The sequence below is a fragment of the Somniosus microcephalus genome, chromosome 33, assembly GCF_052327205.1.
Source record: "Somniosus microcephalus isolate GS21.2 chromosome 33, FLI_Smic_1.0, whole genome shotgun sequence".
In the NCBI taxonomy this organism is placed as follows: domain Eukaryota; kingdom Metazoa; phylum Chordata; class Chondrichthyes; order Squaliformes; family Somniosidae; genus Somniosus; species Somniosus microcephalus.
The window spans coordinates 1,791,075-1,818,865 of record NC_141019.1 but is presented as its reverse complement, the minus strand read 5'-3'; the positions used below and the strand labels follow the sequence as shown (position 1 = coordinate 1,818,865).

Here is a 27,791-nt window from a genome sequence, read left to right as displayed (position 1 = left end):
GTGCTATCCACGATGTCCTCAGCATCGCGAATGCTCCAGTATGTATCCACTCGCAGCTCCAGCGCCGCAATGCGGTCTGTCAGTAGCTGCAGCTGGATACACTTCCCGCACACATGGTTATCAGGACACAGGAAGTGTCACAAGAATTACAGACACCCTATAAACTCCGCCGCCTCGCTCTTTATATCACCGCCACCACTCCTCACAGGTCCGCTGCTTTGGGGCTTACCTGCTCCACCACCTCGCTTTATATCACCACCGCCGCTCCTCACAGCTCCGCCGCCGCCGTGGGGCCTACCTGTGCCTCGGATAATAGATACATAGACGATAGGAGCAGGAGTTGACCATTCGGCCTCTCAAGTACCTGAAGGAAAGAAATGTGCAGGGTTACGGGGAAAGGGCGGGGAGTGGGACTCGCTGAAGTGGTCTTGCAGAGAGCCGGCACGGGCTTGACGGGCCGAATGGCCTCCTTCTGTGCTGTAACTATTCTATGATTCTATAAAATATTAGAAAGTTTGTTCTACAGAAGCACGAGGTTTATCTGCTTTTATTGATGAATTTAAAAAGTCTGTAGTAAAACCTTGTGTCCAATGCGGGGAATAAAGGCCCACAGCCTCCCCGGGCCCTGAACAAGGGACTGGAGAAACTCGCTGCCCCGCGGATCAGACAATCAGCCGGCGCTAGTCCCGCCCCTCGGGCTCCCCGATTGGTTGGAGGACCCACCGCCGGCTCGCTCCTCCAGCCCCGCCCACTGGGTGCCGCTAGTCCCGCCCCTCGGGCTCCCCGATTGGTTGGAGGACCCGCCGCCCGCTCGCTCCTCCAGCCCCGCCCACTGGGTGCCGCTAGTTCCGCCCCTCGGGCTCCCCGATTGGTTGGAGGACCCGCCGCCGGCTCGCTCCTCCAGCCCAGCCCCGCTCGCTCCCTATTGGTGGGAAGCTGCCGTCAATCAGGCCGCGGGCCCGGGTGACGTGTCGCCGAGGAGATCACGTGCACCGTCCAAGTGCCGCCGCTCGGTCTGGGGCTTCGCGGACTCTGAGGTTTTTCTATTTCTCTCCCGATCCACCCCGCGCCATTCTCCACCCAATCGGAGCGGAGAAAACTCACTTCGCGTCACCGATCGTGACTTTGGAACCGACACCAAGGCCTTTCCCCGGAATGGCCCCGCGCCGACTCCGTCCGGCAGGATCCGAGTGCGCAGGCGCAGCTCCGAGTGGGTGAGGGGGGTTGGTCTCCTCTGGGCATGCGCGGTCGTTACCCTTGGTGACCGGCAGGGGTCGCTGTGCCGGACTCGGCCCAAACCGCCGTCCCGCGTGCGCATGCGCGGGCTCTCGTCTGTCAATCAACCAACCGCCAGAAGAGGTCGCTGGTGAGACCAGTGAAGGAAGACTTGCATTTATATAGCGCCTTTCACCACCACCGGACGTCCCAAAGTGCTTTACAGCCAATGAAGTACTTTTGCAGTGTAGTCACTGTTGTAATGTAGGAAATGCGGCAGTCAATTAGCGCACAGCAAGCTCCCACAAACAGCACTGTGATAATGACCAGATAATCTATCATTTTTTATGTTGATTGAGGGATAAACATTGGCTCGGACACTGGGGATAATTCCCCTGCTCTTTCCCACATTACAACACTGACTACTTCATTGTAGTACTTCATTGGCTGTAAAGCACTTTAGGATATCTGGTGGCACTATATAAATGCAAGTCTTTCTTTCCTGAAATAATGCCATGGGATATTTACATCCACCTGAGAGAGCAAACAGGGCCTCAATTTAACATCTCATCCGAAAGACGGCACCTCCGACAGCGACGCAGTCCCTCAGCACAGCACTGGAGTGTCAGCCTGGATTTTTGTGCTCAAGTCTCTGGAGTGGGACTATGAACCCACAACTTTCTGACTCAGAGGCGCGAGTGCTGCCCACTGAGCCACTGGCTGACACTAAAGAGCAAGCAGTTCTGACGAATGGTCATCGACCTGAAACGTTAACTCTGTTTCTCTCTCCACAGATGCTGCCTGACCTGCTGAGCATTTCCAGTATTTTCTGTTTTTATTAAAGGAACGAGGGAGTGATTGCTGACGGGAAGAATGTTGGGTCGTCCTGCGCATGCGCACCTCCCTGGCGGCTGAGGCGAAACACCGACTTGCCCCCACCTGAGCCGCTCACGCGTACCAGATGTTGCGGCTCCGCATGCACGCCCGATGTTCCAACCGCGGGGTTTTGTGCGCTGAGCATGCGTGTTGCGGACTGATCGGGACGGGCGATTGTAGAGCAGGAGGGAGAGCGTGGGGGCCATGAGCAGATGCGCGGGACTCAGTGTCAACAGAGCACTTTCTGCAGAGCCGGGGCCTTGTGGGTATTACAGCCGCCATTACTGCTGATCCTTTCAACCAACCTGTGCAGCAGCTGGGGCCTGAAAATCAGCTTCACTGCCCCTAGGTTCGGAAAGGGGAAAATTAAACAACAGTTTGCCTCTGATCCTTTTCTGATCTCAATTTACAGGGTTATAGAAGTGGAGCAGTTACAGGCGGGAAGCTCAGACCAAACATCACGTCAAGATCTGACAGAGTCGCTGGATTCATCAGGACCTGAATATCATCGGCCTTTGCACATGGAAGGAGAGAGCAGGGATCGCAACACAGACAAACCGCACACGTGTTCAGTGTGTGGACGCGGATTCAGCCGATCGCCTGACCTGGTGAGACACGTGCACCGTCACACCGGGGAGAAACCGGGTAAAGGTGGGGACGGGGGGAATGGATTCAGTTCCCTGTCTGCATTGGAAGTTCAACGGCGCAGTCACACCAGGGACAGTCTGTTCACCTGCTCCGTGTGTGGAAAGGGATTTGTTTGTTCATCCCACCTGCAAACACACCAGGGAATTCACACTGAGGAGAGACCATTTCAGTGTCCTGACTGTGGGAAGAGCTTTAAAAGCGCTCAGTATCTGAAGGGACACCAACTTGTCCACACTGATGAGAGACCATTTCAATGTTCTGACTGTGGGATGAGCTTTAAAGGCCCCAGGGAACTAAAGCAACACCAACTTGTCCACACTGATGAGAGACCATTTCAATGTTCTGACTGTGGGAAGAGCTTTAAAAGCGCTAAGTATCTGAAGGGACACCAGCTTGTTCACACTGATGAGAGACCATTTCAATGTTCTGACTGTGGGAAGAGCTTTAAAAGCCCCGGGGAACTAAAGCAACACCAACTTCTCCACACTGACGAGAGACTCGTTAAATGTTCTGACTGTGGGAAGAGCTTTAAAAGCGCTCGGTATCTGAAGAGACACCAGCTTGTTCACACTGATGAGAGACCATTTCAATGTTCTGACTGTGGGAAGAGCTTTAAAAGCCCCCGGGAGCTGAAGGGACACTGGCTCCTACACACTGGGGAGAGGCTGTTCACCTGCTCTGTGTGTGGGAAGGGATTCACTCATTTATCCAACCTGCTGACACATCAGCGAGTTCACACTGGGGAGAGACCCTTTAAATGTTCTGACTGTGGGAAGAGCTTTAAAAGCTCTGGGGAGCTGAAGGGACACCAACGAGTTCACACTGGGGAGAGACTCTTGCAATGTTCTGAGTGTGGGAATAGTTTTAAAAGCTCCGGGGCGCTCAAGAAACACCAACACCTACACACTGGGGAGAGGCCATTCACCTGCTCTGTGTGTGGGAAGGGATTCACTCAGTTATGCCACCTGCTGACACATCAGCGAGTTCACACTGACGCGAGGCCCTTTAAATGTTCTGACTGTGGGAAGAGCTTTAAAAGCTCAAGGGAGCTGAAGAGCCACCAGCGAGTTCACACTGGGGAGAGGCCGTTCACCTGCTCTGTGTGTGGGAAGGGATTCACTCAGTCATCCCAGCTGCTGAGACATCAGCGAGTTCACACTGACGAGAGGCCCTTTAAATGTTCTGACTGTGGGAAGAGCTTTATAAGCTCGGGGGATCTGAAGAAACACCAATACCTACACACTGGGGAGAGGCTGTTCACCTGCTCCGTGTGTGGGAAGGGATTCGCTCGGCCCTCCTACCTGCTGGTACACCAGCGAGTTCACACTGACGAGAGGCCCTTTAAATGTTCTGACTGTGGGAAGAGTTTTAAAAGCTCCTGGGAGCTCAAGAGACACCAACACCTACACACTGGGGAGTGGCCGTTCACCTGCTCCGTGTGTGGTAAGGGATTCAATCAGTCATCCTACCTGCTGGTACATCAGCAAGTTCACACTGGGGAGAGACCGTTCACCTGCTCCGTGTGTGGGAAGGGATTCACTCAGTCATCCAACCTGCTGACACACCAGCGACTTCACACTGATCATAGAATCTAACAGCACAGAAGGAGGTGATTCGGCCCATCGTGTCTGTGCCCATCGTGTCTTTGGAAGAGCTGTCCAATTTAGTCCCAAACCCCAGCTTTATCCCCAGAACTCTGCAAACTAGTCCTCTTCAAGGACTCATCCAATTACTGTTTGAAAGTTCCTGTGGAACCTGATTCCAGCATCCTTTCAGATGGTGCGTTCCAGATCTTAACAACCCTCTGTGTGAAAACAATTCTCCTCATTTCACCTATAGTTCTTTTAGTAACTATTTTAAATCTGTGACCTTTGGTTACCGACCCACTTGCCAGAGTGAACAGTTTCTCCCTACTTTCTCGATCAAAACCCCTCATCATTTTGAACACCTCTATTAGGTCTCCTCTTAACCTTCTCTGCTCTAAGGGGAACAATCCCAGCTTCTCCAATCTCTCCACATAACTGAAGTCCCTCATCCCTGGTACCATCCTGGTCAACCTCCTCTGCACCCTCTCCAAGGCCTTGACATCCTTCCTGAAGTGTGGTGCCCAGAACTGTACACAAGACTCCAGCTGAGGCCAAAACCCTGCAGCTGTACAAAACCCTGGTTAGACCACACCTGGAGCACTGTGAGCAGTTCTGGGCATCACACCTTAGGAAGGATATATTGGCCTTGGAGGGAGTGCAGCGTAGGTTTACCAGAATGATACCCGGACTTCAAGGGTTAAGTTACGAGGAGGGATTACACAAATTAGGGTTGTATTCCCTGGAATTTAGAAAGTTAAGGGGTGATCTGATCGAAGTTTTCAGGATATTAAGGGGAACAGATAGGGTAGATAGAGAGAAACTATTTCCGCTGGTTGGGGATTCTAGGACTGGGGGCATAGTCTAAAAATTAGAGCCAGACCTTTCAGGAGTGAAATTAGGAAACACTTCTACACACAAAGGGTGGTAGAGGTTTGGAACTCTCTTCCGCAAACAGCAATTGATGCTCGATCAATTGTTAATTTTCAATCTGAGATTGATAGGTTTCTGTTACCCAAAGATATTAAGGGATATGGGCCAAAGGCGGGTGTATGGAGTTAGGTCGCAGATCAGCCATGATCTCATTGAATGGCGGAACAGGCTCGAGGGGCTGAATGGCCTCCTCCTGTCCTAATACAAAGATGGGTGGGAAAGCAAGTTGTGCAGAGGACTCAAAGAACCTGCAAAGGGATATAGACAGGCTGAGTGAGTGGGCAACCATTTGGCAGATGGAGTATAATGTGGGAAAGTGCGACATTATCCACTTTGGCAGGAAAAATAAAAAAGCAAACTATTATTTAAATGGAGAGAGATTACAAAATGCTACAGTTCAGAGGGACCTGGGGGTCCTTGTGCATGAAACACAAAAAGTTAGCATGCAGGTACAGCAAGTAATCAAAAAGGCAAATGGGATGTTGGCCTTTATTTCAAGGGGGTTGGAGTATAAAAGCAGGGAAGTCCTGCTACAACTGTACAGGGTATTGGTGAGACCACACCTGGAGTACTGTGTACAGTTTTGGTCTCCTTATTTAAGGAAGGATATACTTGCATTGGAGGCAGTTCAGAGACGATACACGAGGTTAATTCCTGAGATGAGGGGGTTGACTTATGAGGAAAGGTTGAGCAGGCTGGACCTATACTCATTGGAATTTAGAAGAATGAGAGGTGATTTTATTGAAACATATAAGATACTGAGGGGGCTCGACAAGGTAGATGCAGAGGGGATGTTTCCCCTCGTGGGGAAATCTAGAACTTGGGGGCACAGTCTAAGAATAAAGGATCGACCTTTTAGAACTGAGATGAGGAGGAATTTCTTCTCTCAGAGGGTCGTAAATCTGTGGAATTCTCTGCCCCAGAGAGCCGTGGAGGCTGGGTCATTAAATACATTTAAGGTGGAGATAGACAGATTTTTGCAAGATAAGGGAGTGAAGGGTTATGGGGAGCGGGCAGGGAAGTGGCTCTGAGCCCAAGATCAGCCATGATCTTATTGAATGGCGGAACAGGCTCAATGGGCTGAATGGCCTCCTTCTGTCCTATGTTCCTAACTAGTGATTTGTAAAGGTTTAGTGTAACTTCCTTGTTTTTGTATTCAATGGCCCTATTTACAAAGCCAAGTATCCCATACGCTTTCTGAACCGCCTCACCAACTTGCCGTGGCACTTTCAAAGACTTGTGAATATGGACCCCCAGGTCCCTCTGCTCTTGCACCCCCTCAAAGTAGTCCCATTTAGATTATACGGCCTCTCCCTGTTGTTTCTCCCAAAGTGCATCACTTCACACTTATCCTCATTTAATTTCATCTGCCTTGTGTCTGCTCATTTCACAGTCTGTCTCTGTCCTTCTGAAGTCTGCTACTACTATGCTCACTATTTACTGCATTGCCAAGTTTTGTATCATCTGCAAACTTTGAAATTGTACACCTATACACAAGTCCAGGTCAGTTATATATAACAAGAAAAGCAATGGTCCTAATCCCGACCCCTGGGGGACCCACTGCATACTTCCCTCCAGTCAGAATAACATCCCTCAGCACTGCTCACTGCCTCCTCTCCCTTAGCCAATTAGCAGGAGTGGGCCATTCGGCCCCTCGAGCCTGCTCCACCATTCAATAAGATCATGGCTGATCATTGATCTCCACATCCCTTGATTCCCCCCAGAGTCCAAAAATCTCTCGATCTCAGCCTTGAATATACTCAAAGACTCAGCATTCACAGCCCTCTGGGGCAGAGAATTACAAAGATTCACAACCCTCTGAGTGAAGAAATGTCTCCTCATCTCGGTCTTAAATGGCCGACCCCTTATCCTGAGACTATGCCCCCTAGTTCTAGACTCTCCAGCCAGGGGAAACAACCTCTCAGCATCTACCCTGTCAATCCCCCTCAGAATCTTGTATGTTTCAATGAGATCACCTCTCATTCTTCTAAACTCCAGACAGTATCGGCCCATTCTACACAATCTCTCATCATAGGACAACCCTCTCATCCCAGGAATCAATCTAGTGAACCTTTGTTGCACCGCCTCCAAGGCAAGTATATCCTTCCTTAGATAAGGAGACCAAAACTCTGCACAGTACTCCAGGTGTGGTCTCACCAAGGCCCCGTACAATTGGAGCAAGACTTCCTTACTCTTATATCCAACCCCCTTGTAATAAAGGCCAACAGGCCATTTGCCTTCCTTATTGCTTGCTGTACCCGCAGGCTAGCTTTCTGTGTTTCTTGCACGAGGACATCCAAATCTCTCTGAACACCAACATTTAAAAGTTTCTCACCATTTAAACAATATTCTGTTTTTCTATTCTTCCTACCAAAGTGAATAACCTCACATTTCCCTACATTATACTCCATCTGCCACCTTACTGCCCACTCACTCAGTCTATTTATATCCCTTTGCAGACTCTGTGTTCTCCTCACAGTTTACTGTCCCATCAACTTTGTATCATCAGTAAACGTGGATACATTACACTCAGTCCCTTCATCTGGGTCATTAATATAGATTGTAAATAGCTGAGGCCCCAACACTGATCCTTGCGGCACCCCACTAGTTACAGCCTGCCAACCTGAAAAAGGTTTATCCCTGCTCTCTGTTTTCTGTCTGTTAACCAATCCTCTATCCATGCTACTATATTACCCCCAACCCCGTGAGCCCTAATCTTGTGTAATAATATTTTATGTGGCACCTTGTCGAATGCCTTTTGGAAATCCAAATATACTACATCCACTGATTCCCCCTTATATACCCTGCTAGTTACATCCTCAAATAAGAACATAAGAACATAAGAAATAGGAGCAGGAGTAGGCCAATCGGCCCCTCGAGCCTGCTCCGCCATTCAATAAGATCATGGCTGATCTGATCCTAACCGCCAATCCACTATGACAGAACCATCTCCTGAATCTAACAGAATTAGACACATGAAAACAGGAGCAGGATCAGGCTACACGGCCCCTGGGCCCGCTCCGCTACCCACAGGGCCATGACCTATCCGAACCTAGACTCATGTCCAAATTCCTGCCCGCTCCCCGTAACCCTTAATTCCCTTTTCTACTGGGAAACTGTCTATTTCTGTTTTAAATTTATGTAATGATGTAGCTTCTACAGCTTTTTGGGGCAGCATATTCCATGGACCTACCACCCTCTGAGTGAAGTAGTTCCTCCTCATCTCAGTTTTGAAAGAGCAGCCCCTTATTCTAAGACTATGCCCCCTAGTTCTAGTTTCACCCATCATCGGGAACATCCTCCCCGCATCCACCCGATCCAACCCCTTCACAATCTTATATGTTTCAATAAGATCGCCTCTCATTCTTCTGAACTCCAAAGAGTAGAGTCCCAATCTACTCAACCTCTCCTCATATGTCCATCCCCTCATCCCCGGGATTAACCGAGTGAACCTTCTTTGTACTGACTCGAGAGCAAGTATGTCCTTTCTTAAGTATGGACACCAAAACTGTATGCAGTATTCCAAGTGCGGTCTCACCAATACCTTGTACAACTGAAGCAGTAACTCTAATAAATTTGTCAAACACCATTTCCCCTTCATAAAACCATGTTGACTCTGCCTACCCATGTTATGATTTTCTAAGTGCCCTGATACAACTTCCGTAACAATGGATTCCAGCATTTTCCCAACGACTGATGTCAGGCTAACTGGCCTGTCGTTCCCTGTGTTTTCTCTCCCTCCTTTCTTGAATAGCGGTGTTATATTTGCAACCTTCCAATCCGCTGGGACCGTTCTAGAATCTCGGGAATTTTGGAAGATCAAAACCAATGCATCCACGATCTCTTCAGGCAATTCTTTTAGAACCCTAGGATGTAGGCCGTCAGGTCCAGGGGATTTGTCAGCTTTTAGTCCCATTAGTTTCTCTAGTACTTTACATTAAGTTCCTCACCCTCATTAAACCCTCGGTTCCCCACCATCTTTGGTATGCTTTTGTGTCTTCTACTGTGAAGACAGATACAAAATATTTGTTTTAACGTTTCTGCCATTTCCTTATTCCCCATAATAATTTCTCCTGTCTCTACCTCTAAGGGACCAACGTTGTCATCTGTGGCTCAGTGGGCAGCTCACTCGCCTCTGGGTCAAAGGGTTGTGGGTTCAAGTCCCGCTCCAGGGACTCGAGCACATAAAGCTAGGCTGACACTCCAGTGCAGTGCTGAGGGAGTGCTGCACTGTCAGAGGGGCCGTCTTTCTGATGAGACGTTAAACCGAGGCCTCGTCTGCTCTCAGGTGGATGTAAAAGATCCCATGGCACTATTTCGCAGAAGAGTAGGGGAGTTACCCCGGAGTCCTGGCCAATATTTATCCCTCAACCAACATAACAAAAACAGATTATCTGGTCATTATCACATTGCTGTTTGTGGCCGCATTTCCCACATTACAACAGTGACTCCACTTCAAAAAGTACTTCATTGACTGTAAAGCGCTTTGAGACGTCCGGTGGTTGTGAATGGCGCTATATAAATGCAAGTCTTTCTTTACTTATGCTACTCTCTTCCTTTTTGATGCTTTTGTTTTAATTTTTAAACATTTAAGAAATTATTGCAGTGACAAAGGCTGTCTCTGAAACTGCAGGAAATTTGTCTTTAAATAAGCTTTTTTTAAATTATCTTTTAAATTTTTTTTTGTGAAGCTGCTGTGGCTCTGGCCCTTTGCCAGGCCCGCTGCCTGCGGCCCCTCTCCCAGATTCCAGCCCCAGCTCTGTGCTGCCTGCGGCCCCTCTCCCAGATTCCAGCCCCAGCTCTGTGCTGCCTGAGGCCCCTCTCCCAGATTCCAGCCCCAGCTCTGTGCTGCCTGAGGCCCCTCTCCCAGATTCCAGCCCCAGCTCTGTGCTGCCTGCGGCCCCTCTCCCAGATTCCAGCCCCAGCTCTGTGCTGCCTGCGGCCCCTCTCCCAGATTCCAGCCCCAGCTCTGTGCTGCCTGCGGCCCCTCTCTCAGATTCCAGCCCCAGCTCTGTGCTGACTGAGCTGCTCTCACCTGGGGACAGCGCGTCACAATCGGCCCTAGCGCACCTGAGCTGGAGAGGAGGCCCCGCCCCCTTGCCGCGCCGCCATTGGTTGGAGGACCAGGCCGCCCAGTTCAGTCCTCCCAGCTCAGCCCTCTTCCTATTGGTCTGCGCTCCCGTCAGTCAGAATCACATTGCTCCGGCTCACTCCGCCCCCCCGCGCGGCTCATTCCGCCCCGTCCGGCGTCCACGGAGGTCCCGCCCGTCCGACTCTCAGGTTTGTTTTTTCTCGTATTTTACTTTATAATCTCGCTCTCCGCTCCCCCCTCACCTCGATTTAAATCGATTCCCCAACACTTTACTTTACCCCGGCCGCTGATATCACCTCTTCCCCGGGCCCGGCCTTCCGTCTGCTGCCCAGAGGCCCCGCGCAGGCGCACTGGAAGCCTCGTTTTGTGGTGGGGCCGAATGAGCATGCGCGGCCCCGCCCCTCCACATTTAAAGGGACACCCAGCCCCTCCACATTTAAAGGGACACCCACCCCCTCCACATTTAAAGGGACACCCAACGCCTCCACATTTAAAGGGACACCCACCCCCTCCACATTTAAAGGGACACCCACCCCCTGCACATTTAAAGGCACACCCACCCTCTCCACATTTAAAGGGACACCCACCGCCTCCACATTTAAAGGGACACCCATTCCCTCCACATTTAAAGGGACACCCACCCCCTGCACATTTAAAGGGATACCCACCCCCTGCACATTTAAAGGGACACCCACTCCCTCCCCCCCTCTCATGTCCTCTACTGTGGAGGAGGAATTCCTGGAGTGTTTACGGGATGGTTTCCTGGACCAATATGTCGAGGAACCAACCAGAGATCAGGCCATCTTAGACTAGGTATTATGTAACGAGAAAGGATTAATTAGCAATCTTGTTGTACGAGGCCCCTTGGGTTGGAGTGATCATAATATGATCGAATTCTTCATTAAGATGGAGAATGAAGTTGTTGACTCAGAGACTAGGGTCCTCAATTTAAATAAAGGAAACTACGATGGTCTGAGGAGTGAGTTGGGTAGGATTGATTGGGGAATGTCACTCAAAGGGTTGACGGTGGCTAGGCAATGGCAAACATTCAAAGACCGCATGGATGAACTACAGAATTTGTTCATCCCAGTTTGGCATAAAAATAAAACAAAAAAGGTGTCTCAACCGTGGCTAACAAGGGAAATTAGGGATAGCATAAGATCCAAGGAGAGGACATATAAATTGGCCAGAAAAAGCAATAAACCTGAGGATTGGGAGCAGTTTAGGAGTCAACAAAGGAGGACAAAGGGATTCATTAAGAGGAGGAAAATAGAATATGAGAGTAAGCTTGCAGGGAACATAAAAACTGACTGTAAAAGCTTTTATAGATATGTGAAGAGAAAAAGAACATAAGAACATAAGAAGTAGGAGCAGGAGTAGGCCATATGGCCCCTCGGGCCTGCTCTGCCATTCAATAGGATCATGGCTGATCCGAACCTAGACTCACGTCCACTTCCCTGCCCGCTCCCCGTAACCCCTAAATCCCTTATCAGTTAGGAAACTGTCTATCTCCGTTTTAAATTTATTTAATGTCGCAGCTTCCACAGCTCTCTGAGGTAGCAAATTCCATAGATTTACCACCCTCTGAGTGAAGAAGTTTCTCCTCATCTCAGTTTTGAAAGGGCAGCCCCTTATTCTAAGATTATGCCCCCTAGTTCTAGTCTCACCCATCAGTGGAAACATTCTCCCCGCATCCACCCGATCAAGCCCCCTCATAATCTTATATGTTTCGATAAGATCGCCTCTCATTCTTCTGAATTCCAATGAGTATAGGCCCAACCTATTCAACCTTTCCCCATAAGTCAACCCCCTCATCTCCGGAATCAACCGAGTGAACCTTCTCTGAACTGCCTCGAGAGCAAGTATATCTTTTCTTAAATATGGAAACCAAAACTGTACACAATATTCCAGGTGTGGCCTCACCAGTACCCTGTATAACTGAAGCAAGACTTCCCTGTTTTTATACTCCATCCCCCTCGCAATAAAAGCCAAGATGCCATTGGCCTTCCTGATCACCTGCTGCACCTGCATACTAACCTTCTGTGTTTCATGCACCAGGACCCCCAGATCCCTTTGTACTGTAGCACTTTGCAGTTTCTCTCCATTTAGATAATAACTTGCTCTTTGATTTTTTCTGCCAAAGTGCATAACCTCACACTTTCCAACATTATATTCCATCTGCCAGATTTCTGCCCACTCACTTAGCCTGTCTATGTCCTTTTGCAGGTTTTTTATGTCCTCCTCACTCACTGCTTTCCCTCCCATCTTTGTATCGTCGGCAAACTTGGATATGTTGCACTCGGTCCCCTCCTCCAAATCGTTAATATAGATTGTAAAGCGTTGGGGTCCCAGCACTGACCCCTGCGGAACACCACTAGTTACTGATTGCCAACCCGAGAATGAACTATTTATCCCAACTCTCTGTTTTCTGTTAGATAGCCAATCTTCCACTCATGCCAGGATATTACCCCCAATCCTGTGATTTTTTATCTTGTGCAGTAATCTTTTGTGTGGCACCTTGTCACATGCCTTTTGGAAGTCCAAATACACCACATCCACTGGTTCCCCTTTATCCACCCTGTATGTTACATCCTCAAAGAATTCGAGAAAATTTGTCAAACATGACTTCCCCTTTATAAAACCATGCTGACTCTGTCCTATTAAATTATGCTTATCCAAATGTCCTGTTACTGCTTCCTTAATAATGGACTCCAACATTTTACCAACCACAGATGTTAGGCTAACTGGTCAATAGTTTCCAGCCTTTTGTCTACGTCCCTTTTTAAATAAGGGCGTAACATTAGCAGTTTTCCAACCTGCTGGGACCTTGCCTGAATCCAGGGAGTTTTTGAAAATTACCGCCAATGCATCCGCAATCCCCACCGCTACCTCTCTCAAGACCCTAGGATGTAAGCCATCAGGTTCCAGGGGATTTATCCGCCTTAAGTCCCATTATCTTACTGAGTACCATCTCCTTAGTGATTTTAATCGTGTTTAGCTTCTCCCCCCCTATAGCCCCCTGTTTGTCCAGTGTTGGGATATTTTTAGTGTCCTCTACTGTAAAGACCGATACAAAATATTTGTTCAGTGTTTTTGCCATCTCCATGTTCCCCACTACTAATTTCCCGGTCTCGTCCTCTAAGGGACCAACGTTCACTTTAGCCACCCTTTTTCTTTTTATATAACTGTAGAAACTCTTGCTATCTGTTTTTCTATTTTTTGCTAGTTTACTTTCATAATCTATCTTCCCTTTCTTAATTAATCTTTTAGTTATTCTTTGCTGGCTTTTAAATGCTTCCCAATCTTCTATCCTCCCACTAGATTTGGCTACTTTATATGCCCTTGTTTTCAGTCGGATACTATCCATTATTACTTAGCCACGGATGGCTGTCTTTTCTTTTACGCCCCTTTTTCCTCAGTGGAATATATTTTTCTTGAAAGTTGTGAAATATCTCCTTGAATGTACACCACTGCTCATGTACCGTCTTACACCTTAATCTATTTTCGCAGTCCACTTAATCAACTCTGCTCTCATACCTTCATAGTCTCCTTTATTTAAGCTTAGTACGCCGGTTTCAGATCCAGCTCTCTCACCCTCCAACTGAATTTGGAATTCAACCATGTTATGGTCACTCATTCCAAGGGGATCCTTTACTAGGACATTTTTTATTAATCCTGTCTCATTACACAGGACCAGATCTAAGATTGCCTGTCCCCTGGTTGGTTCTGTAACATACTGCTCAAGGAACCCGTCCCTAATGCACTCTATGAACTCTTCCTCAAGGCTGCCCTGCCCAATTTGATTTGTCCAGTAAATATGAAAGTTAAAATCTCCAATGATTATAGCTGTTCCATTATTACAAGCCCCAACTATTTCCTGATTTATACTCCGACCAATAGAGTTGCAACTGTTAGGAGGCCTATAGACTACGCCCACTAGTGACTTTTTCCCCTTATTATTCCTTATTTCCACCCAAACCGTTTCACTATCCTGATCCTTTGACCCAATATCATTTCTCACTATTGCAGTGATTCCATCCTTTATTAACACAACCACCCCACCTCCTTTTCCTTCCTGTCTGTCCTTCCTAATAGTCAAATACCCCTGGATGTTTAGTTCCCAGTCATGGTCACCCCGCAACCATGTCTCCGTAATGGCCACCAGATCATACCCATGTGTAGTTATTTGTACCGTCAACTCGTCTATTTTGTTACGAATGCTGCGTGCATTCAGATAAAGAACTTTTAAATATGTTTTGTGACAATTTATTCCTGCTTTTACCCCCTTTACTACTTTACCTTTATCTTTATATATTCTGTCCCTTCCTGACACGATCTGGTTTTTAATTCCCCCACTGCTACCTTGCTCTATTGCCTTCTCCGCTGACATTTTTATTTTTCGCTCTCTTGAAACCTCCCCCCCACTAATTAGTTTAAAGCCCTCTCTACAGCCCTAGTTATTCGATTCGCCAGGATTCTAGTCCCAGCACTGGTCAAGTGAAGTCCGTCCCAACGGAACAGCTCTCTCCTGTCCCAGTACTGATGCCAGTGTCCCAAGAAGCAAAACCCATTTCTCCCACACCAGTCTTTGAGCCACGCATTTAACTCTCTGATATTATTTACCCTAGCCAAATTTGCTCGTGAGGGCAGGTACAGCACGGGTTAGATACAGAGTAAAGCTCCCTCTACACTGTCCCATCAAACAGTGGCTAAAGAGTTGGTGTAGGGGGGAGGGTTTTACTTTCCTGGATCACTGGGCCTGCTTCTGGGGAAGGTGGGACTTGTACAAGTCGGATGGGTTGCACCTGAACCAGAGCGGGACAAATATCCTTGCGGGGAGGTTTGCTAGCACGGTTGGGGGGGGTTTAAACTAACTTGGCAGGGGGATGGGATACAGAGGGGAGCTGAAATAGGGGGTGATGTGCTGCCAATTATAGAGAAAAAAACAAGTCAGCTTGGTAGACAGGGCAAACATATAAGGGCAAGGCTGGATGGCATCTATTTTAATGCAAGGAGTCTTGCAAATAAGGTGGATGAACTGAAGGTGTTGATAAACACATGGGAGTATGATATTGTTGCTATCACGGAGACATGGTTGAGGGAGGGGCAAGACTGGCAGCTCAATATTGCGGGGTACAGAATCTTCAGGCGAGACAGAGGGGGAGGTATAAGAGGAGGGGGTGTCGCAATATTAATTAAGGAGTCAATTACTGCAGTAAGGAGGGATGATATATTAGCAGGTTCCTCTAATGAGGCCATATGGGTGGAGCTTAAAAACAAAAAGGGGGCAAGCACTTTGCTGGGAGTGTACTATAGGCCTCCAAACAGTCAGGGGGAGATAGAGGAACAGATATGTAGGCAAATCTCAGAGAAATGTGCAAATAATAGGGTAATAATAATGGGGGATTTCAACTTCCCCAATATTAACTGGGATAGTCAGAGTGTGAAAGGCTCAGAGGGTGTAGAATTCTTAAAGTGCATCCAGGAGAGCTTTTTGAGCCAGCATGTAGAAAGTCCTACAAGAGAGGGGGCGGTACTGGACCTAATTCTAGGGAATGTGGCCGGCCAAGTGGAAAAAGTGCTAGTAGGTGAGCACTTTGGTGACAGTGACCATAATATGGTGAGATTTAAGGTGGTCATGGAAAAGGACAGGGATGGGCCGGAAATAAAGGTTCTAAATTGGGGGAAGGCCGATTTTAATAGGATAAGGCAGGATCTGGCCAAAATGGACTGGGATCAGCTACTTGTAGGAAAATCCGCATCGGAGCAATGGGAGGCTTTCAGAAGGGAGATTGAGACCATGCAATGGCAACATGTTCCCGTAAAGGTCAAGGGTGGTTCCAAAAACCACAGGGAACCTTGGATGTCAGGGGATATACGAGAATGGATTAGGAAAAAAAGGAGGGCTTTTGGCAGATACAAAAGGCTAAAGACGGAGGAAGCCCTAGATGAGTACAAAAAGTGCAGGGGGATACTTAAAAAAGAAATTAGGAGATCAAGGAGGGGCCATGAAATAACACTGGCGAGCAAAATAAAGGAAAATCCTAAGATGTTTTATAAGTATATTAAGGGTAAGAGGATAACTAGGGAAAAAATAGGGCCCATTAGGGACAAAAGTGGCAATCTGTGTGTGGAGCCGGAAGATGTAGGAGGGGTTCTAAATGAATTTTTTGCATCTGTTTTCACTATGGAGAAGGACGATGTAGACATAGAAATAGGGCGGGGGGACTGTGATATGCTCGAACATATTAACATCGAGAGGGAGGAGGTATTGGCGGTTTTAGCTGGCCTAAAAATGGATAAATCCCCAGGCCCGGATGAAATGTATCCCAGGCTGCTGTGTGAGGCAAAGGAAGAGATTGCGGGGGCTCTAACACATATATTCAGGACCTCTCTGGCCACAGGGGATGTGCCAGAGGACTGGAGAACCGCTAATGTAGTACCATTATTCAAGAAGGGAAGTAGGGAAAAACCGGGGAACTACAGGCCAGTGAGCCGAACATCAGTGGTCGGAAAATTATTGGAAAAAATTCTGAGGGACAAAATTTGTCTCCACTTGGAGAGGCAAGGATTAATCAGGGATAGTCAACATGACTTTGTCAAGGGAAGATCATGTCTGACTAATTTGATTGAATTTTTTGAGGGGGTGACTAGGTGTGTGGATGAGGGTAACGCAGTGGATGTGGTATACATGGATTTCAGTAAGGCCTTCGATAAAGTCCCGCACAGGAGACTGGTCAAGAAGGTAAGAGCCCATGGAATCCAGGGTGCCTTGGCACATTGGATACAAAACTGGCTTAGTGGCAGAAGGCAGAGGGTGATGGTCGAAGGTTGTTTTTGTGACTGGAAGCCTGTGGCCAGTGGGGTACCGCAGGGATCAGTGCTGGGTCCCTTGCTGTTTGTGGTCTACATTAATGACTTGGATATGAATGTAAAAGGTATGATCAGTAAGTTCGCGGATGATACAAAAATTGGTAGGGTGGTAAATAGCGAGGAGGGTAGCCTCAGTCTGCAGGACGATATAGATGGGTTGGTCAGATGGGCGGAACAGTGGCAAATGGAATTTAACCCGGAAAAGTGCGAGGTGATGCACTTTGGGGGGACTAACAAGGCAAGGGAATAAACAATGAATGGTAAGACCCTAGGCAAGACGGAGGGTCAGAGGGATCTGGGTGTGCAAGTACACAGATCCCTGAAGGCGGCGGAACAGGTGGATAAGGTGGTAAAAAAGGCATATGGGATACTTGCCTTCATTAGCCGAGGCATTGAATATAAGAGCAAGGAGGTTATGATGGAGCTGTATAAAACACTGGTTAGGCCACAGCTGGAATATTGTGTGCAGTTCTGGTCGCCACACTACAGGAAGGATGTGATCGCGTTGGAGAGGGTGCAGAGGAGGTTCACCAGGATGTTACCAGGGCTGGAGCGCTTCAGCTATGAAGAGAGACTGGGCAGATTGGGTTTGTTTTCCTTGGAGCAGAGGAGGCTGAGGGGGGACATGATTGAGGTGTAAAAAATTATGAGGGGCACAGATAGGATGGATGCTGAGGAGCTTTTTCCCTTAGTAGAGGGGTCAATAACTAGGGGGCATAGATTCAAGGTAAAGGGCGGGAGGTTTAGAGGGGATTTGAGAAAGAACTTTTTCACCCAGAGGGTGGTTGGAGTCTGGAACTCACAGCCTGAAAGGGTTGTGGAGGCAGGAACCCTCACAACATTTAAGAAGCATTTGGATGAGCACTTGAAATGCCATAGCATACAAGGCTACGGACCAAATGCTGGAATATGGGATTAGATTAGACAGGGCTTGATGGCCGGCGCGGACACGATGGGCCGAAGGGCCTCTATCCGTGCTGTATAACTCTATGACTCTATGACTCTATGACTCCCAGGGCAGGTACAGCACGGGTTAGATACAGAGTAAAGCTTCCTGTACACTGTCCCATCAAACACTCCCAGGGCAGGTACAGCACGGGTTAGATACAGAGTAAAGCTCCCTCTACACTGTCCCATCAAACACTCCCAGGGCAGGTACAGCACGGGTTAGATACAGAGTAAAGCTTCCTGTACACTGTCCCATCAAACACTCCCAGGGCAGGTACAGCACGGGTTAGATACAGAGTAAAGCTCCTCTACACTGTCCCATCAAACACTCCCAGGGCAGGTACAGCACGGGTTAGATACAGAGTAAAGCTCCCTCTACACTGTCCCATCAAACACTCCCAGGGCAGGTACAGCACGGGTTAGATACAGAGTAAAGCTTCCTGTACACTGTCTCATCAAACACTCCCAGGGCACGTACAGCACGGGTTAGATACAGAGTAAAGCTCCTCTACACTGTCCCATCAAACACTCCCAGGGCAGGTACAGCACGGGTTAGATACAGAGTAAAGCTCCCTCTACACTGTCCCATCAAACACTCCCAGGGCAGGTACAGCATGGGTTAGATGCAGAGTGTCAGCCGTGGCTCAGGCGGCAGCACTCTCTCCTCTGAGTCAGAAGGTTGTGGGTTGAAGTCCCACTCCAGAGACTGGAGTCTAAAACTCTGTGCTGCCCCTCCAGTGCAGTGCTGAGGGAGTAAAGCCCAGTGCAGAGTAAAGTTCCCTCTGCACTGCTCCACTAACAGGCCTGAGCCCCAAACTCACAAGAGCGCCCTCTGCTGCATTCCACTTGCCTCAGCAGCGGGAGAAGCAGGCGGCAGAAGTCCTGCCCCTCGGACACCCCGATTGGTTGGAGGACCCGCCGCCAACTCAGTCCTCCAAGCTCCGCCCGCTCTCTCCCTATTGGTCGGAACTGCCGTCAGTCACCGCCGTGGAGTTGATGACGTGGCCCAGTCCGGCTCCCTGCAGAAGACAAGGGGCTGTGGCCGCTCAATCCGCTCCGCTCGGTGCCGGGAGGGCGCTGGGACGGTGCGGTTTGTATTTTCTTTTTATTTATCTCCCTGCCCGCGCTTCTCTCCGCTATATATAAAAAAACCCTGATTAAACTCACTTTCCGCCGGTGATCCGGACTCTCGCGGTTGCCCGGGCCGACCCAGAATGCGAGGCGCTGCGCAGGTGCAGTAGCGGCTCATCCTCGGGAGCGGGGCCCGGCGGCGCATGCGGAGTAGGGGGAGGGGGCGGTGCCTGTTCAGAGCCCGCGCTCCCCTTGCAGCGGCGCATGCGGAGTAGGGGAGGGGGCGGGGCCTGTTCAGAGCCCGCGCTCACCTTGGAGCGGCGCATGCGGAGTAGGGCGAGGGGGCGGGGCCTGTTCAGAGACCGCGCTCACCTTGGAGCGGCGCATGCGGAGGAGTGGGAGGGGGCGGGGCCTGTTCAGAGCCCGCGCTCACCTTGGAGCGGCGCATACAGAGGATGGGGCGGGGCCTGTTCAGAGCACGCGGTCACCTTGGAGTGGCGGAGGGGGGCGGGGCCTGTTCAGAGCCCGCGCTCACCTTGGAGCGGCGGAGGGGGAGGGGGCGGTGCCTGTTCAGAGCCCGCGCTCACCTTGGAGCGGCGCATGCGGAGGAGGGGGCGGGGCCTGTTCAGAGCCCGCGCTCACCTTGGAGCGGTGCATGCGCGGTAGGGGTAGGGGGCGGGGCCTGTTCAGAGCCTGCGCTCACCTTGGAGTGGCGCATGCGGAGTAGGGGGAGGAGGCTGTTCAGAGCCCGCGCTCACCTTGGAGCGGCGCATGCGGAGTAGGGGGAGGGGGCGGAGCCTGTTCAGAGCCTGCGCTCACCTTGGAGCGGTGCATGCGGTGTAGGGGGAGGGGGTGGGGCCTGTTCAGAGCCCGCGCTCACCTTGGAGCGGCGCATGCGGTGTAGGGGGAGGGGGCGGGGCCTGCTCAGAGCCCGTGCTCACCTTGGAGCGGTGCATGCGGTGTAGGGGGAGGGGGTGGGGCCAGTTCAGAACCCGCGCTCACCTTGGAGCGGCGCATGCAGAGTAGGGGAGGGGGCGGGGCCTGTTCAGAGCCCGCGCTCACCTTGGAGCGGCGCATGCGGAGTAGGGGGAGGGGGCGGGGCCTGTTCAGAGCCCGCGCTCACCTTGGAGCGGCGCATGCGGAGTAGGGGGAGGGGGCGGGGCCTGTTCAGAGCCCGTGCTCACCTTGCAGCGGTGCATGCGGTGTAGGGGGAGGGGGTGGGGCCTGTTCAGAGCCCGTGCTCACCTAGGAGCGGTGCATGCGGAGTAGGGGAGGGGGCGGGGCCTGTTCAGAACCCGCGCTCACCTTGGAGCGGCGCATGCGGAGTAGGGGAGGGGGCGGGGCCTGTTCAGAGCCCGCGCTCACCTTGGAGCGGCGCATGCGGAGTAGGGGAGGGGGCGGGGCCTGTTCAGAGCCCACGCTCACCTTGGAGCGGCGCATGCGGTGTTGGGGGAGGGGGCGGGGCCTGTTCAGAACCCGCGCTCACCTTGGAGCGGCGCATGCGGTGTAGGGGGAGGGGGCGGGGCCTGTTCAGAACCCGCGCTCACCTTGGAGCGGCGCATGCGGAGTAGGGGAGGGGGCGGGGCCTGTTCAGAGCCCGCGCTCACCTTGGAGCGGCGCATGCGGTGTAGGGGGAGGGGGCGGGGCCTGTTCAGAACCCGCGCTCACCTTGGAGCGGCGCATGCGGAGTAGGGGAGGGGGCGGGGCCTGTTCAGAACCCGCGCTCATCTTGGAGCGGCGCACGCGGAGTAGGGGGAGGGGGCGGGGCCTGTTCAGAGCTCACCTCCAACAATGAGAACAACAACAACTTGTATTTCTATAGCGCCTTTAACGTAGGAAAACGTCCCACGGCGCTGCACAGGAGTATTGTAAGACATTGAAAAATGTGACCCCGAGCCACATAAGGAGAAATTAGGGCAGATGGCCAGCAGCTTGGTCACAGAGGTGGGCTTTGATCAGCCATGATCTCATTGAATGGCGGAGCAGGCTCGAGGGGCCGACTCCTGCTCCTATTTTCTATGAAAGAGGTGGAGAGGTTCAGGGAGGGAATTCCAGAGCTTATGGCCGAGGCAACAGAAGACACGGCCACTGATGGTGCAGAGATTATAATCAGGGATGCTCAAGCGGGCAGAATTGGAGGAGCGCAGATGTCTCGGGGTGGGGGGGGTTTGTTTTCTTTGGAACCGAGGAGGCTGAGGGGAGACCTGATTGAGGTGTATAAAATTCTGAGGGGCCGAGATAGGAAGGACCTATTTCCCTTGACAAGAGGGGTCCACAACCAGGGGCATAGATTTAAAGTAATTGGTCGGAGCTTTAGAGGGGAGTTGAGGAGAACTGTTTTCACCCAGTGGGTGGTGGGGGTCTGGAACTCACTGCCTGACAGGGTGGTAGAGGCAGAAACTCTCATCACATTTTAGAAGTACTTGGATGTGCACTTGAAGTGCCGTAACCTACAAGGCTACGGACCAAGTGCTGGAAAGTGGGATTAGTGTGGATAGCACTTAATCGGCTGGCACGGACAAGATGGGCCGAATGGCCTCCTTCTGTGCCGTAATTTTTCTGTGATTCTATCGCGGGGGGCGGGTGGTTGTGAGGCTGAAGGGAATAACTAAGAGAGGGAGGGGCGAGGCCATGGAGGGATTTGAAAACAAGGATGAGAATTTTGAAATCGAAGCATTGCTTAACCGGGAGCCAATGTAGGTCAGCGAGCACAGGGGTGATGGGTGAACAGGACTTGGCGTTGAATTACGACACGGGTAGTTTTGGATGACCTCAAGTTTACGTGGGGTGGAATGTGGGAGGCCAGCCAGGAGTGCGTTGGAATAGTCGAGTCTAGAGGTAACAAAGGCCCGGGTGAGGGTTTCAGCAGCGGATGAGCTGAGGCAGGGGCGGAGACGGGCCATGTTACGGAGGTGGAAGTAGGCGGTCTTTGTTATGCTGCGGATATGTGTTCGGAAGCTCATTTCAGGGTCAAATATGACACCAAGGTTGCAAATGGTGTGGTTTAGCCTCAGAGATGTTAGGGAGAGAAACATAGAAGATAGGAGCAGGAGTCGGCCATTCGGCCCCTCGAACCTGCTCCGCCATTCAATGAGATCATGGCTGATCATCCAAATTCAGTACCCTGTCCCTGCCTTCTCCCCATATCCCTTGATCCCTTTAGCCTTAAGAAATATATCCAACTCCTTCTTGAATATATTTAATGAATTGGCCTCCACTGCCTTCTGTGGTAGAGAATTCCACAGGCTCATCACTCTCTGGGTGAAGTAATTCCTCCTCATCTCTGTCCTAAATGTCTTACCCCTTATCTTTAGACTGTGACCCCTGGTTCTGGACTCCCCGACCATCGGGAACATCCTTCCTGCATCTAGTCTGTCCAGTCCTGTTAGAATTTTATAGGTTTCAATGAGATCCCCTCTCATTCTTCTAAACTCCAGCGAGTACAAGCCCAATCGACCCAATCTCTCCCCATACATCATTCCTGCCATCCCAAGTATCAGTCTGGTGAATCTTCGCTGCACTCCCTCCGTGGCAGGAACATCCTTCCTCAGATAAGGCGACCAAAACTGCACACAATACTCAAGATGTGGTCTCACCAAGGCCCTGTACAACTGCAGCAAGACATCCTTGTTCCTGTACTCAAACCCTCTTGCTACGAAGGCCAACATACCATTTGCCTTCTTAACCGCCTGCTGCACCTGCATGCTTACCTTCAGCGACTGGTGCACAAGGACGCCCAGGTCTCGTTGCACTTCCCCTTCTCCCAATCTATTGCCATTCAGATAATAATCTGCCTTCTTGTTTTTGAAACCAAAGTGGATAACATAAGAACATAAGAATTAGGAGCAGGAGTAGGCCAATCGGCCCCTCGAGCCTGCTCCGCCATTCAATAAGATCATGGCTGATCTGTCACCTCGCATTTATCCACGTTATATTGCATCTGCTATGCTTCTGCCCAATCACCCAACCTGTCCAAATCATACTGGAGTTTCTCGGCATCCTCCTCACAGCACACACGCCCACCCAGCTTTGTGTCGTCTGCAAACTTGGAGATATTACATCTAGTTCCCTCATCCAGATCATTAATATATATTGTGAATAGCTGGGGTCCAAGGACCGATCCATGCTGATCCTTTCAACCAACCTGTGCAGCAGCTGGGGCCTGAAAATCAGCTTCACTGCCCCTGGGCTGAGAAAGGGCGACATGAGACAACATTCTCCCTCTTACCCCCTTTCTAAACTCCTTTTACAGGGTTTTAAAAGTGGAGCATTTACAGACAGGAAGCTCAGACCAAACATCACGTCAGGGTCTGACAGAGTCGCTCGATTCATCCGGACCTGAATATCATCGGCCTTTGCACATGGAAGGAGAGAGCAGCGATCACAGCGCGGACAAACCGCACACGTGTTCCGTGTGTGGACTCGGATTCAGCCGATCGCCTGACCTGGCAAGACACGTGCACCGTCACACCGGGGAGAAACCGGGTAAAGGTGGGGACGGCGGGAAGAGATTCAGTTCCCCGTCTACGTCAGAAGTTCATCCGCACAGTCACCCTGGGGACAGTCCGTTCACCTGCTCCGTGTGTGGGAAGGGATTCACTTGCACATCCCACCTGCTGAGACACCAGCTTGTCCACACTGATGAGAAACCGTTTCAATGTTCCGACTGTGTGAAGAGGGTTTAAAAGCTCCATGAATCTGACAAAACACCAGCGGTCTCACAATGGAGGAGACCGTTCACCTACTCTGTATGTGGGAAAAGTTTCACTGTGTCATACCAAACTGCAGACACACCAGCGAGTTCACACTGGGGCAAGGCCATTCACCTGCTCCGTGTGTGGGAAGCGATTCACACAGTTATCCAACCTGCAGGCACACCACAAAGTTCACACTGATGAGAGGCCGTTTAAATGTTCTGACTGTGGGAAGAGCTTTAAAAGCCCCAGGGGTCTGACCAGACACCAGCTTGTTAACACTGGGGAGAGGCCGTTCACCTGCTCCGTGTGTGGAAAGGGATTCACTGATTCATCTACCTTGCTGAGACACCAGCTTGTTCACACTGATGAGAGACCCTTTAAATGTTCCGACTGTGGGAAGAGCTTTAAAAGACCCGGGACTCTGACCATACACCAGCTTGTTCACACTGATGAGAGAGCGTTTAAATGTCCTGTCTGTCAGAAATGCTTTAAATGCACCAGGAGCCTGAAGCAACACCAGCTTGTTCACACCGATGAGAGAGCGTTACATGTTCTGACTGTGGGAAGAGCTTTAAATACTCCAATAAACTGCTGAGACACCAGCTTGTTCACACTGATGAGAGACACTTTAAATGTTCTGTCTGTCAGAAGAGCTTTAAAAGCTCTGGGGAGCTGAAGCAACACCAGCTTGTTCACACTGATGAGAGACCATTTACATGTTCTGACTGTGGGAAGAGCTTTAAAAACTCCAATTACCTGCTGACACACCAGCGAGTTCACACTGTTCTGTAGCGCAGGGCCCTGTAGAACGTGGAACGGATGAATGTTTTATGAATTCTTGTACTGCTGTTTAATCTTTCAAACTGTTGTGCTGATGATTCCCTTGATTTGACTGTTCATGTTATTTTTTCCCCTTATCACAGGCAATTGCCTGTTAAAAGTCAACCATGTGCCCCCTTTTTAAAGGGGCACAACCAATAAAACCTGTAACATAACAAAAAAAAGTTTAAAGGGAACTTAACAAATGAAATTAAAGTTCTATTTTTGGTGGTGATGATGCACGCCAGTCCCCCCGGTACCCACCGGTCGTGGAAGGCCTCGAGCGCGCCGGTGGACTGTTCATGTTATCACATAGAATAGGTCGACAAGTAAAGGCACAATGTCTGGGTGTGAATCTAATAATAACCTCACGGACCGTATAGGTGTGATACCCAGACGGGCTTGTGGTTATGGTCTGGTCACAGATGGACTAAATCCCCTTTACTCACCTCTACAACAGGTGATGGAGATTCACAATCTGCACAGGGTGGGGAAGGAACCTCGGAACAGGACGGGGCGTTTCAGCCCCTTGAGCCTATTCCGCCATTCAATCAGATCACGGCTAATCCGTATCTCACTCCATCTACCCACCTTGGTTCCATAATCCTCACCACCCATAACCAACAAATTCTGTCAATCTCCATTTTGATATTTTCAGTTGACCCCCAGCCTCAACAGCTTTTTGTGGGAGTGTGATCCAGATTTCCACTACGAACAATTCTAGAGTCTCGTGTGATTCTGCAAGGGCAGGTACAGCATGGGTTAGATACAGAGTAAAGCTCCCTCTACACTGTCCCCATCACACACTCCCAGGGCAGGTACAGCACGGGTTAGATACAGAGTAAAGCTCCCTCTACACTGTCCCATCACACACTCCCAGGGCAGGTACAGCACGGGTTAGATACAGAGTAAAGCTCCCTCTACACGCTCCCATCAAACACTCCCAGGGCAGGTACAGCACGGGTTAGATACAGAGTGAAGCTCCCTCTACACTGTCCCATCAAACACTCCCAGGGCAGGTACAGCACGGGTTAGATACAGAGTGAAGCTCCCTCTACACTGTCCCATCATACACTCACAGGGCAGGTACAGCACGGGTTAGATACAGAGTAAAGCTCCCTCTACACTGTCCCATCAAACACTCCCAGGGCAGGTACAGCACGGGTTAGATACAGAGTAAAGCTTCCTGTACACTGTCTCATCAAACACTCCCAGGGCACGTACAGCACGGGTTAGATACAGAGTAAAGCTCCTCTACACTGTCCCATCAAACACTCCCAGGGCAGGTACAGCACGGGTTAGATACAGAGTAAAGCTCCCTCTACACTGTCCCATCAAACACTCCCAGGGCAGGTACAGCATGGGTTAGATGCAGAGTGTCAGCCGTGGCTCAGGCGGCAGCACTCTCTCCTCTGAGTCAGAAGGTTGTGGGTTGAAGTCCCACTCCAGAGACTGGAGTCTAAAACTCTGTGCTGCCCCTCCAGTGCAGTGCTGAGGGAGTAAAGCCCAGTGCAGAGTAAAGTTCCCTCTGCACTGCTCCACTAACAGGCCTGAGCCCCAAACTCACAAGAGCGCCCTCTGCTGCATTCCACTTGCCTCAGCAGCGGGAGAAGCAGGCGGCAGAAGTCCTGCCCCTCGGACACCCCGATTGGTTGGAGGACCCGCCGCCAACTCAGTCCTCCAAGCTCCGCCCGCTCTCTCCCTATTGGTCGGAACTGCCGTCAGTCACCGCCGTGGAGTTGATGACGTGGCCCAGTCCGGCTCCCTGCAGAAGACAAGGGGCTGTGGCCGCTCAATCCGCTCCGCTCGGTGCCGGGAGGGCGCTGGGACGGTGCGGTTTGTATTTTCTTTTTATTTATCTCCCTGCCCGCGCTTCTCTCCGCTATATATAAAAAAACCCTGATTAAACTCACTTTCCGCCGGTGATCCGGACTCTCGCGGTTGCCCGGGCCGACCCAGAATGCGAGGCGCTGCGCAGGTGCAGTAGCGGCTCATCCTCGGGAGCGGGGCCCGGCGGCGCATGCGGAGTAGGGGGAGGGGGCGGTGCCTGTTCAGAGCCCGCGCTCCCCTTGCAGCGGCGCATGCGGAGTAGGGGAGGGGGCGGGGCCTGTTCAGAGCCCGCGCTCACCTTGGAGCGGCGCATGCGGAGTAGGGCGAGGGGGCGGGGCCTGTTCAGAGACCGCGCTCACCTTGGAGCGGCGCATGCGGAGGAGTGGGAGGGGGCGGGGCCTGTTCAGAGCCCGCGCTCACCTTGGAGCGGCGCATACAGAGGATGGGGCGGGGCCTGTTCAGAGCACGCGGTCACCTTGGAGTGGCGGAGGGGGGCGGGGCCTGTTCAGAGCCCGCGCTCACCTTGGAGCGGCGGAGGGGGAGGGGGCGGTGCCTGTTCAGAGCCCGCGCTCACCTTGGAGCGGCGCATGCGGAGGAGGGGGCGGGGCCTGTTCAGAGCCCGCGCTCACCTTGGAGCGGTGCATGCGCGGTAGGGGTAGGGGGCGGGGCCTGTTCAGAGCCTGCGCTCACCTTGGAGTGGCGCATGCGGAGTAGGGGGAGGAGGCTGTTCAGAGCCCGCGCTCACCTTGGAGCGGCGCATGCGGAGTAGGGGGAGGGGGCGGAGCCTGTTCAGAGCCTGCGCTCACCTTGGAGCGGTGCATGCGGTGTAGGGGGAGGGGGTGGGGCCTGTTCAGAGCCCGCGCTCACCTTGGAGCGGCGCATGCGGTGTAGGGGGAGGGGGCGGGGCCTGCTCAGAGCCCGTGCTCACCTTGGAGCGGTGCATGCGGTGTAGGGGGAGGGGGTGGGGCCAGTTCAGAACCCGCGCTCACCTTGGAGCGGCGCATGCAGAGTAGGGGAGGGGGCGGGGCCTGTTCAGAGCCCGCGCTCACCTTGGAGCGGCGCATGCGGAGTAGGGGGAGGGGGCGGGGCCTGTTCAGAGCCCGCGCTCACCTTGGAGCGGCGCATGCGGAGTAGGGGGAGGGGGCGGGGCCTGTTCAGAGCCCGTGCTCACCTTGCAGCGGTGCATGCGGTGTAGGGGGAGGGGGT

At 51.3% G+C, this 27,791-nt stretch overlaps 2 protein-coding genes across 4 annotated transcripts in view; one reads left to right on the top strand and one right to left on the bottom strand.

Moving 5' to 3' along the window:
* The window catches only part of LOC147096926 (uncharacterized), a 29,543-nt gene extending 4,841 nt beyond the window's left edge, over window positions 1–24,702 (top strand). The window contains exons 2-3 of the mRNA XM_085972512.1: window positions 3,468–4,310; window positions 23,953–24,702. Of these exons, the coding sequence (XP_085828638.1) occupies window positions 3,468–4,310; window positions 23,953–24,531 (1,422 nt within the window). The 3' untranslated portion in view covers window positions 24,532–24,702. The remainder of the gene's footprint in view (window positions 1–3,467; window positions 4,311–23,952) is intronic.
* LOC147096925 (uncharacterized) overlaps window positions 1–24,955 on the bottom strand; it is a 31,057-nt gene extending 6,102 nt beyond the window's left edge. The window contains exons 1-2 of one of the 3 annotated variants that reach the window (XM_085972576.1): window positions 24,693–24,955; window positions 230–364 (exon numbers count right to left, since the gene is read on the bottom strand). The gene's annotated coding sequence lies outside the window, so the exon portion shown is untranslated. Of the gene's footprint in view, window positions 1–229; window positions 365–580; window positions 664–1,104; window positions 1,210–24,692 lie in introns of those variants that run through there. The other 2 variants (XM_085972575.1, XM_085972577.1) reach the window with 2 other exon arrangements.
* Window positions 24,956–27,791: the final 2,836 nt, after the last annotated feature.